The following is a 12,928-nucleotide window of genomic DNA, read 5'->3' as shown; positions in this document are numbered from 1 at the left end:
GCTGACGCACTGTGACATCAGAGATTAATTTGGCCTAATGCATGACTAAATACAAATTTCCAAGAAAACCAAAATCTGGCACAAAGAAAACTTAATTTTTGCATTCAAAATAAATTCTGCAAACAGTTATCATTTGCAGGAAGTTGTATGGTTTCCATCTCCCATATTTTATTCTTTTTGCCAAAGATTAAAATATTTTGGGGCAAGGAACAATGTAGTAGCTGTAGAAGGGGTTTAGGAAAGTAAGGAAGAACAGGGGTGAATCAAAAGCAGGGAGGTTAGTAGGAAAAGTACAAGACGTTGTGCAGAGCACCAAAGTTAAACAATGGAATGTTTTACAGAAACATAGCTATAGGTCTTCAAAGACATATTTACAACCACAACGACTACACAGTTTCCTTTCCAATTTTCCCTTTCATGTATGTGTGTGCGTGTGTGAATGTATGTGAATATATATCTCTATATATCTACATCTATATCTATATCTATATATAACACCGGATGATGGAAGCAACATGAAACAAGCAACCTTGCTGATGCTAAGCCAGCCTGGGCCTGCAGGGCCTGGATGGGAGACTGGCCTGGGAACCCTGTGCATACAGCCTTAGTTCCCTCATGGAAGAAAGCTTAGATATAAATGAAAAAAATGAAATAATAATGCCTAACACTAATACTGCAGTCTATTTGTGGGCTAGAACTCTAAAGGAGGGTGAGACCATTTCTGAAACACTCAGCCTTGCCTCAGGTTCCTCTCTCATCCTTTGGCTACCCTAACTCCTGGTTTCCTTTAACTTTCATGCCTTCTAGGACCTCTTCCCACTGAACTTTCCAGACCCGTGCCCAAATACCTGCTCCAGTCCCTAAGCCTTCATGAAATGTTTTTCTTCACCTTAACTAGCCATACACTTCAACTCACACAGCTGAGTCACTGAAAACATCCTGCAGATGGCAACTTTCCTTGGGTGACAGAATGTTCATTAATATTCCATATCATCCCATCAGCTCAGCCAATAAATGCCAAGGCTTCATTACTGCTCCCATCACCACCACCACTGATGAAACCATTGCCACAAAATCCTTTAGTGACATGCTGTACAGATATTAAATGGGAAGAAGAAATGTCTGGAAGGAATTGATTGCCCCGGCAGAAAGTATCAGGAATTTCCATCTGACATGGTAAATTAAAACCCTCTCTTGCTGAAGCACATCTGGAACAATAAGGTAACTCCCATCTACTCACCTGTCCTGGGCGCAGCAACTGCCCATGGGTGGCATGGAGGACAAATCCATTTTCACAAGTAATTACGCATTCCATGTTCCCCTGACTACTGGGGGTGCAGTTGGCGGCAGCAGCATGATGGATATGTGGCAGCACACAGCTACCTTGCTCTCCACAAGTTTGTTGGGTGCAGCTGCAGAGAGAAAGAGAGAGAATGGAACCAAATGCAGCTTCCTGCACTGCACTGCAGGAAGGCGAGAGAAAGCACACTGTGTAACATAAAAACAATAGAAGAAATTATCAAAGGAGTGCCTAATTTATTCACCCTGATGTGTTTCAGAAAGGTTTCTTTCCTTTTTCAGGGGGTGATCTACAAACAAGAATACAAACACTCATATAAACACTTATCCAGTAGAGCTCTAATTATATTCTTAACTGGAAATTTAAAGCATTACCCTTTATCTGGTGGGTTTTTCCCCTCCCCTATCACTTACCATGCCATCTCCACCCCCACTCCATCGCGTCAGTATTTGTGTTCTAGTGCTATTTTTTCATAACTAACTTTGTGCTGCTTTTTTGTTGTTGACCCCTTCAGTTTCTCTCTCTTATTATTCCGCACTCTTTTTGCATCCTTCTGTGAAGCCATAGAGTTATTAAACTTCAGTTCATAACTTTGAAACATAAGCACTTTATGACAGAACATTTGTTGTGGCTCTTTCCTAGGCTAGAATCAATGGTTTAGAGCTAGTCTCTTTGATTTTCTCTTTAGAACCATTATTAATGAATGTTTCTAGGACAATACAGTGGCTGAGATAAAACTCAAACTTTTCATTAAAAAATTAGCAGTGTGGATGACATTTGTTTTAAAAAATATAGGTTTATTGTTAAGAGCTAGGAGAAACAATAGCCTCTCCTGACCAGGGTCCTCAGGGAACAACTTGCAAGTAGGACATGGGGTGACGGTGGAGGAAGAGGAGAACAGTTGATCCATTTGATATAGAAAATCATCAGAGTAAGAGTTAATTACATACTATGAACCCATTAACCAAAACCAAGCCACAGAAGGAATATTTTGTGTCATATGTAACTAGTGCTAAATGTTAAGAGGAAATGTGGATTTTGAGGGAGGTGGAAAAGACATAAAGTACTTGTATCTGCGTGTATGCCCTGGCCATGGGCTGCTAAGGTTTGGAGCTGCCGAGATAATGATAAGCCAGATCCAGGTTTGCTTACAAGGAGCCTTTATTGAGTACTTACAGCACACAGGCATACCCAATGGTTGGATCAGACAGCTTCTCTTAATCCAGAGCTGTGGGGTAAAATGGGTTTTATACCATACAAGTCAGCAGTGAGGCAGCATGATAGCAGCAAGCGTTAATTAGCATTCATCCTCAGCTTTCCCAGCATAGGCTAACAGCACTTGTTCAGAAGGAAAACAATCAGAACTTTTCCCAGCACAGCCACCTGTAACTCGGCATAAATATAGACATCCTAGGCCCTGATAAGATACTAGCCTTCGTTAGCATGGAATGTGCCGAGGCCGTGCTATCGACCTTTGACTCATCACACATGCTCAGAGGCCCACTAGCAAGGAAATTGCACTTATCATGAACCTAGGCAAAGCATTATGGATCTCTAGGCCCCTCTAAAACTACAGGTGACTTGGTTACAGGCCTGGGGCCAATACAGTGGGCAGTGATTCATTAAGTTCTTCAATGAAGTTGGGAGGTCCCAATGGAATATTTAATCACATCCTTAAATCTTTAAAGCTGGTATTATGGCTTGGCAAATGGTGCAGGGTGAATTAGCCTAAAGCGCGGGTGGGCAATCTGTGGCCCTCCAGATGTTTTGGCCTACAACTTTCATTAGCCCTAGCCATTATAGGCAATGGTGAGAGATTATGGTAGTCGAAGACGGAAACATCTGGAGGGACACATGCCCACCCCTTTCATTTCATTTATTATATTTCTGAGCCCCACCACCAGGAAGACAAAGAGGAAGCCCTGGAGGGGGAAGCAGACTGAGAATCTGCTTTTTAGGTTTGGGCTGAAATGCCATAAGTATGCGGATGATACTCAGCTCTACCACCTCTCGTTTCCATCTGCACATCCCAGGGAGGCTGCAGAACTCTTGAACCAGTGTCTGGGGGCTGTTTTTGGGATGGATGAGGGTGAACAAGCTGAAACTTAATCCAGACACGACGGAGATACTGTGGCTTGGGAAACCAACTACTTCGGATGGAGGTTTACAACTGGTCTTAGATGGGGTTCCTCCCCACCGAAAGTCCAAGTGCGCAGTCTGGGAGTCCTCCTGGACTCTGAGCTAACTGGGGAAGCCCAGATAGCTGTGGAGTCAAAGAGTACTTTTTACCAGCTTAGGTTGGTATGCACAAGTCACGTCCAGGCTGGACTACTGTAATGTGCTATATGTAGGGCTGCCTTTGAAGATGGTTCAGAAACTTCAGCTTGTGCAGAATGCAGCCACCGGAGTATTGGTGGGGGCGAGGTGATTTGATTACATAATGCCTGTACTGCACCAGCTGCACTTGTTACCAGTGCATTTCCGAGCGCGAAGGACCCCCCTCACCCACATCAGCCTGCCTGTACTTTAAGATCAGAAAGAGAGGCCCTTCTCATTTGCCCACCTGTGAGAGCAGTCAGGTTGGTGATCACACGTGAGAGGGCCTTCTTGGAAGGAAGGAAGGAAGGAAGGAAGGAAGGAAGGAAGGAAGGAAGGATTCTTGGAAAGAGAAATTGGGGACCATCATGTCATGGACAGATATGGAGAGATATATTTCAATAATTAAAACTGAATCTTAAACTCCTGAAAAACTTTTGTGGATAAATATAAGGTTATTAATATACTGAAACTCTTGTGATCCCAGTTGACTGTAATTTAATTTCCTATCTAATGTTTGTATTTAATTTTTAAAAAATTTAAAAAGAGGGCCTTCTCTGCAGTGGCCCCACCCCTTTGGAACAAGCTGCCATTGGAGGTCCACCATGCTCCATCATTGCAGACTTTCAAGAAGGCCTTGAAAATATATTATTTTACCTTGGCTTTCTCATGATATGTCTGCTATTTTTGCTCTTGATGCTGTTAACATGGCTGCTAGTTTTATTGCTGTTTTTACGTTTTTACTACTTTTAAAATTTTAGATGTTTTTATGTATTTTATTGTTGTAAGCCACCTTGGGAGGGCTTCTGCCCTGAAAGGCGGCCAAGAAATACTTCAAATAAATGAATAAATACACAAACAAACAAATTTGCCCAGTATCAGCTTATCTATGGGCAGTTGCAATGGAGCCCCCATGAATCCCCCTGGAGCCCCATATGCACAGAAAGAGCACGGCCAAGCTCTGAAGTCCAACATTACAATGGAACAGACTATTTTTGAAGTGTTTGGTGGGCAGGGAAAGGAAGGACAAGAAAGAATGCAAGAAAAAGGACCATAAAAATAATATTTCTTTTCTCCTTGCACACATGCATGTTTATGAAGTGAGAATTGGTTTCAGGTCAGCTGTTAAAAATTCTTCCACTAGCTTCTATTTCCACTTGCTTCTTTTTAATATATATTTTACAAGCACATGTAGTTTCTGGGGGCATGTACTTTACCTGCAACGCAGATCTCCCTGCCTACCCACCACACTCACATTTTGTGGCATGAAACTGCCCAACTATCACACATGCTCACAAATTTACAGAGAGCTGTCCGATCCCCTGACTGCAACTGACTGAATTCAATCCAACGATCCCAGTATATTCATGAGCCTATGTAGGGCCCAGCTCTAGGACTTGAATTTTTCCTCCTCTCTACAGATTGATCTGATTTTATTAATCTGATTATTAAGTGAATCTGAACTAAAATACAGCTAGGCTTTTACACCCCAAAAATAATATTTACAGTTAAATGTGATGGCAGTTAGCGCTTTAGCACAAATTTCTGAAGCCATTACAGCAAAAACAACAACGTCCTGGGTCAGTTGGCTATCTTGAGAAGACAAAAGGTATTTCTTAAGGCACATTCAGGTTGCAATCCAGATATGATATTCCCACGAAATTCCAACATGGAAAGGCATAAAAAGGGCACAAAATCAAAGAGGATAGCTGTGCTGTACCAAAACCAATACAGAGTTTTGTGGCACCTTAGCGTTTAAAAAAATGTATCATGATAGCAGCTTTTATGAGCTAGAGGTCATTTGATCAGATACATTAGTGAGCTAGCCTGTGACATGTAGTATGGTCCATACTTTCTGAAGCCCTTCAGCTTAGCCAAGCAAGCATCATCTTTTTTACAGGCCACAAACCATTATCTCCTCTCATAGCTGCTTGTCAGCTGCTTTGTATTTGTGTGTCCAGTTTCACACAGGAAACTGAGGTCTGGATTTGCCAGTCACATAGTCAGGTGAGGTCACCCTAACACTGGATACTAGCCTATGATTGGTACATTTCCACAGGCTCCACCATTGGCTTGTTTTTCAGTCTTCCACTTGATTTAGCGGAGGTGTTCTTCATGATAAGTAATGGTATTGTGCAATGTCACAAATTGTGCTTGCTTACAACTTCCCTTCCATGAAGCCACACTTTTCCTGGGTCTTTCAGGCCCAAATCCAGATGGAAAGGAGGGACTGCCTGGGACCAGCAAAGATGCCCCACAATGTCCTGGTCCTCTATTGCCTTATGAAGCATCTGAGCCTTACTGTATTGCTAGAGGACACCCATGCCCCTTTGTCGCTTGTAACCAAGCACAATTCAGAACATGGATACTCACTGAGGTTGCTTCTGGGTTGGTGTGCAGAAGACATCCAACAATGGGTTAGCTCCTATCTCCCAGGAAAAGCAGGGACCCACGTGACTGAGCTTTAAACACTCTGTCAGTCCAAAGCTCCTCCTAGCTAGTTCCATCTGTGGCTAAAGCTCAGAAACTGAGGAAGAAAACAACTCTTTGTATCATGGATAAGGAAGAACCACAGAGGAACAGACAGTTTGTTAGTAAATTGCTTTTAGTTATATGTTGTTTGTATATATTATCTGTGTGCGTTTATGTAAATGGTTTTTAAACTTTGTATATTGTATTTTAGTGTTTTAACTCCTGTAAAATGTCCAGAGTTTTGGCAATGGGAAGGTAGAGAAATGTAAATCATCATCATCCTAGAAACCAATCTGAGAAAACAAACTTTGAAGATCCTTAGGAGAAGGTCTGGCCAGCCAAGTGCAGAGATTAGGGGCCTGATTACCTACGCAAATAGACTCAGTGGTGTTACAGGGGTGGCTGGGATGCCTTCCGCACACCAACCCAGAAGGAACCTTCTTGGTAAGTACCAATGTTCCGTTCTCCAGATTGGTGTGAAGAAGGCCTTCCATTTAGCACAATGGAATATGCTAAAGCTAGAGCCCTTATTTGGGTGGGAAAAATATGAGGCCGGGTCTACTGTACTACTACTACCTGCTGGAGGACTCTCCTGACAAAGGACGTGTCCACTAAGGCATCTGCCTATTTTGTAATGCCCTATGAAGGAATTAGGACTTGTCCAGGTGGCAGATTTCTGCCAGGGGACCATTAGTACTTAAGGCAGCTGATGTGGATGCTGCCCTAGTGGAGTGAGCTGTGACTCCTAACAACTTGTGAGAAAAAGTCAAAGGAGTTTCCAGAATTTTAGAAATAGAGATAAGTATAGGCTTGAAGTAGGAGGAGATGAGAATTAGCTCTGTCCTGGGGGTAAAGCAGGGAGGAGCTTCAGACGGATAGAGTGTTTAAAACTCAGTCACGTGGGTCTCTGCTTTTCCTGGGTGATAGGGGGAGTTAATCTATTGTGGGATGCCTTCCTCATACCAATCTGGACAATGTGACATAGCACAACATCAGTACTGATCGTGGAGCATGTCTGCTAATTTTCTGGCTTCATGGAGTTTAAGCCAACATGAGATAGCCGTAACTCTGGTCTTAAACTGCCAGGTTTGTTATCAATGAATTTCCCTGGTTTTAAAAAAAGAAATTTATTATTAGTGTTCAGAAAAAAACAAAAACAAAACACTAACAAGTTATTAACTGTGTAAATTTCTCAAAATGAATAGATATGCCTGCACAGGATTCCAACATGGAATCCTGTGATTTCCCTCTCTATCCTCTCTTCATCAGTGATCTATCAATCAGTGAGAGTGATTCCCACAGCCTTCAAAATTACCTCATTCTAATTTCAGTTGACAGTTTCCCGTCTCCTCTTTGCTACTGTCAGAATGCTGAAAAGAACTCTGGAATTTCTCTCAAAACACTGGAGTACTGGCAGCATTCTAGCTTCAGAGTGAATCTAAGCATGCCTGGCATGATTCTGCCAGCAGTTGCTGCAATACACTTTCATGTGGCAGAAAAACCATAATAACTTTTGAAACACTGCTCAGAACTTCACCAAACCAATGGAAGCCACATCTCCTCGACAAACCTGAATAAAATTCATCATTACTTTTCACCAAAATTTGAATATGCCGAGCCGCAGCTTGGGAGTAAAAAGTATGATTGTGACTTTCGGCACTTTTTACTTGCTGTACCTTAGCAATTTTTTTCAAATCCATTTGAAATTTTGCACAACTGTAGACCTCAGCTATAGACCATGGATGCCAAGTTTCACATTATTAGCTAAACAGGTATCACTTCTATAAGCAGTTGAATTTTGAGGCTTATAATGGCAGAACCGTTTTTTGTGATTCACCTTAAGTAAAGGGGGCCTCCTGTGTGCCTTTAATACTTTTGGTTGTTCTGGGTTTGGGTTGGTTGTTTTATTTGCTGCTCTGTAGTGGTTTTGTTTTTAATTATTTTATTATTGATGTTCTATTGAATTGTTCCAATTGTGTAAGCCACCCTGGGCATTTTCTTAAGAAGAAGTGGGGATAAAAAATTATAATAACTGGATGCATGGATGAATGGATGCTCCCCCATGAAAAAATTATTCCTCCACATAGAAAACTAGCATGTAAAGAAACAGGCTATGTTAGAACCCTTCTCCCTGACATGCTAGTTTTCTAGAAGCATTAAACCATGCGAGCCCTCACCTACAGCATGAAGTGGTACAACCCAGATACAGGTTTACCACCTCAGTGAGAATTAGGCCTTGGTGGCAAACTTACTCCTACTTAGAGTAGGCCTATTGAAATTAATGGGACCTAAGACAGTCCTGACTAACTGAAGTCCCATTCGTTTTAAGGGGTCTACTCTAAGTAGGACTAAATTTGGATACAACCTAATGGGTGTGAAACAGCCCTTACAGTATTGAAAATGTATGATCTGTAATGACTTGCATTCCAACAATTAGTCAGACATTACCAATTTTAATTAAACTCTCCTTGCCTCTGTATGCAGCACAGATAATGGTAGTTTTTCAATTTCTACTCTAGACCAAGATCTGCTTATGTCTGGCCTTTGATCATTCTTTGTCAGTGGGTGCAATCTTAGCTGCAGAGCCAGTGTAATCTTGGCTGCAATATTCTTTACATATTTGAAAGCCTTTCATCTCCTTCAAAAATCCTGATAATATTAATGTTGGGTATTTAGCAGTGACAGATTTTACCTTCTTGGGCTCCAAGATCACCGCAGACGGTGACTGTAGCCATGAAATTAAAAGACGCTTGCTCCTTGGGAGGAAAGCTATGGCAAACCTAGACAGCATAGTTAGAAGCAGAGACATCACCTTGCCGACAAAGGTCCGTCTAATCAAAGCTATGGTTTTCCCAGTAGTAATGTATGGCTGTGAGAGCTGGACTATAAGGAAGGCTGAGCGCCAAAGAATCAATGCTTTCGAACTGTGGTGCTGGAGAAGACCCTTACGAGTCCCCTGGACTGCAAGGAGGTCAAATCAGTCCATCCTAAAGGAAATCAACCCTGACTGCTCATTGGAAGGACAGATACTGAAGCTGAAGCTCAAATATTTTGGCCACCTAATGTGAAGAGAAAACTCTCTGGAAAAGACCCTGATGCTGGGAAAGACTGAAGGCAAAAGGAGAAGGGGACAGCAGAGGATGAGATGGCCAGATAGCATCACCGATGCAATGAATATGAACTTGAGCACACTCCGGGAGAGAGCACAGGACAGGAAGGCCTGGCGTGCTATGGTCCATGGGGTCACGAAGAGTCGGACACGACTGAACGACTGAACAACAACAACAATTTAGCAAGCCACGATACAGAGTACATTTTTAATGTCAACTTGGATCAATACATACACAGTTCCTTAATTAAGGGATTAATGACCAGTTGGTAGGACACAATGCCCTAGTACATGGGTCATTAATTCTGGATTTCAGTACTTTCATTCCCTGGCATGCGCTGCACTGAGATAGTACTGTAGCCTTAAAAAGTTTTATTTCCCCTGCTCTTTATGAACCATTTCTATGATGCAATGACATGTGGAGTAACTTTTTAGACGGAACAAAATCCCCTCTCTTGTGTCTCTCTCAAAAGCTGGCAGGATGTCCAAGACTTTCCCAGATTATTTTAATGGATAGTCAGTCTTGACCCCAGCCCTGAGCATCCAGGATTCTGACATAAAGGGGGAGGAACCAGCAGAATCATGAAGATCTGTGGTGCAAACCGTCAGTGGGCTGAACGAAAGCACTCCCTGAGCCAGATATCCATTAAGAACCAGCTTCCTTTAGACCAGGGCCGCAGACTCCCCAGTCCCTGCTCATCAGTGCAGGCTACAGACAAGGCAGGAGCTGACTGAGAGGTGACAAAGTGCTGAACTACAGCCCAGAGAACCAGTCCCTTTAAGGCTCTCCACTCTTCTGGAAGGGGCAGGGGCTAGGAGGAATTGTCTGGCCCAATAGGAATGAAAGCTGGGCTCCACACCTTGTTGGAGCAACTGCTTGGAGCTATCTAAGGTCCTGCAACTCCAACCTGACTCTACCCACTACCTGACTAACCAAGCTCCCCTCAGGCATTCATTGTATCCCATGGCCCCCTGTGAAAGTCTGAGGCCTATAGAGGCAAGGAAAAGAAAAGGCTATGCCTAGAAGAGCAGTTTCATTCCCTTGGTTAGGTTTCATTTTCCTGTGTTGGGTTTCATTTCTCCAGGTTTGAAACAGTACTTTTGGTTTGGGGGAAGGAGAGGATATAAAGGGAGAGACAGCCAGTGAGTGAGAGAGAGAGACCAGAGAGAGAAAGACCAGAGCAGGACTAGAGAGCAGGAAGAAATAGCCTGGAGAAGTCTAAATGCAGCTAGGGTAGAGGAAGTTGCGTTTTTGCAACCCTTCTTTTCTCTTAATGCCTTTTGTATCACACAGCTCAACCCCCTTCAAGGTGCAATGCCTCCACACAGAGGGTGTTGCAGTAACACAATCTAGACTAAGACACATGCAAGTGTGGCTGGGTCTGCTCTCTCTGAAACAGGCACAGCATTCAGTCTGAAGTGGTAACACAGTGGCACAGGAACATCAGCTTAATGAGAACTAGATCTAAGTCTACATGCACCAAGGAGCTGCATCCTGGCGAGTGAAGCTGTATGAGACACGTTTGCAAAGACATATTTGTTGCATTCACTGGTGCACTACAGACACAGTAAGATATTTGCATGGGACCTGATAAGGTAACATACAGGTGGGGACTCTGTCAGAATGACACAACCCTGTGAGCAGAGCAAATGCATCATACACATTTTTCCCACATGGTTACAGCATTCACATGCAAACTCCAGCCTTGTGGGATCTGCTCAAAGAAATGTAGCTCCCATGTGGCTGGGACTATGTCTAAATGGCACCTGACTTGGCTGGGATGAAAAACACACACATACAACTAGCTCCATGTGCCTAGGGGAGTGTTGGATTTGTGATTTTTAAACAGTAACCACCACCACCCCACACATACCACATAGCAAACTGCTTTTGAAATGGAGTGGATTTTCAAAACTGGTTTGCAGTAGGGCAAGGTGTGTGTCCCCTTCATGGATCGCTGCCTTCTTGTGGCGAAGGGGCTTGCGTAACTCAGTGAAGCCATAAGCTATGCCGTGCAGGGCCACCCAAGACGGACAGGTCATAGCAGAGAGTTCTGACAAAATGTGGTCCACTGGAGAAGGAAATGGCAACCCACTCCAGTAATCTTGCCAAGAAAACCCCATGGAACCTATCACAAGGCTAAAAGAGATGATGCCGGAAGATGAGCCCCTCAGGTCCGATGGTGTCCAATATACTACTGTGGAAGAGCAGAGGGAATTTCCAAGTAGCACCAGAAAGAGTGAAGCGGCTGGGCCAAAGCCAAAAGGACACTCAGCTGTGGATGTGTCCGGTACTGAAAAGAAAGTCCGAGGCTGTAAAGAACAATATTGTTTAGGAACCTGGAATGTCAGATCAATGAATCCAGGTAAGCTGGAGGTGGTCAAACATGAGATGGCAAGATTGAATATCGACGTCTTGGGAATCAGCAAACTAAAATGGACAAGCATGGGCGAATTTGATTCAGGTGACCATTCTATCTACTACTGTGGGCAAGAATCCCTTAGAAGAAATGGAGTAGCACTCACAGTCAACGAAAGGGTGGGAAAAGCAGAACTGGGGTACAATCTCAAAAATGACAGAATGATCTCAGTACGAATTCAAGGCAAACCATTCAACATCACAGTCATTCAAGTCTATGCCCCAACCACTGAGGCCGAAGAAGCTGAGGTTGATCGGTTCTATGAAGACCTACAACACCTTCTAGAACTAACACCCAAAACAGATGTCCTCTTCATCATCGGGGATTGGAATGCTAAAGGAGGAAGTCAAGAAACCACCAGGATCACAGGCAAACATGGCCTTGGTGTACAAAATGAAGCATGACAAAGGCTAATAGAGTTTTGCCAAGACAACACGCTGATCATAGCAAACACTCTTTTCCAACAGCACAAGAGGCGACTCTACACATGGACATCACCAGATGGCCAAAATCGAAATCAGACTGATTAGGTACCTTGCAGCCAAAGATGGAGAAGCTCTATACAGTCAGTAAAAACAAGACCTGGAACTGACTGTGGCTCTGATCATGAGCTGCTTCTTGCAAAATTTCAGCTTAAATTGAAGAACGTAGGGAAAACCACTAAACCATTCAGGTATGACCTAAATCATATCCCTGATGAATATACACTGGAGATGAGGAATAGATTTAAGGGATTAGACCCAATAGACAGAGTGCCTGAGGAACCATGGACGGAGGTCCGTAACATTGTTCAGGAGGCAGCAACTCAATCCATCCCAAAGAAAAAGAAGTGCAAGAAAGCCAAGTGGCTGTCTGATGAAGCTTTACAAGTAGCTGGGGAAAGAAGGGAAGTGAAAAGCAAGGGAGAAAGGGGAAGATATATCCAACTGAATGCAGAGTTCCAGAGAATAGCAAGGGGAGACAAGAAGGCCTTCTTAAATGAACAATGCAAAGAAATCGAGGAAAACAACAGAATGGGAAAGACTAGAGATCTTTTCAAGAAAATCGGAGATACCAAGGGAATGTTTTGTGCAAAGGCAAGCATGATAAAGGACAAAGAAGGCAGGGACCTAACAGAAGCAGATGAGATTAAGAAGAGGTGGAAAGAATACACAGAAGAACTATAAAGGAAAGATCTGAATGTCCCTGATAGCCATGATAGTGCGGTCACTGAACTTGAGCCAGACATCCTAGAGAGAGAAGTCAAGTGGGCCTTAGGAAGCATTACTAACAACAAAGCTAGCGGAGATGACAGTATTCCAGCTGTGCTAT

General features: G+C 43.2%; 1 protein-coding gene across 1 annotated transcript in view; it reads right to left on the bottom strand.

Moving 5' to 3' along the window:
• Positions 1-12,928, bottom strand: part of PAPPA2 (pappalysin 2) — a 198,917-nt gene that overhangs the window by 81,681 nt on the left and 104,308 nt on the right. Inside the window, exon 14 of the mRNA XM_084851216.1 lies at positions 1,241-1,412. Coding sequence (XP_084707342.1) covers positions 1,241-1,412 — 172 coding nt within the window. The remainder of the gene's footprint in view (positions 1-1,240; positions 1,413-12,928) is intronic.

The sequence above is a fragment of the Heloderma suspectum genome, chromosome 4, assembly GCF_057233095.1.
Source record: "Heloderma suspectum isolate Gila_16-S chromosome 4, 16-S_ref, whole genome shotgun sequence".
Classification (NCBI taxonomy): Eukaryota; Metazoa; Chordata; class Lepidosauria; order Squamata; family Helodermatidae; genus Heloderma; species Heloderma suspectum.
The sequence above is the reverse complement of the archived record's forward strand: the minus strand, read 5'-3'. Positions and strand labels throughout refer to the sequence as shown.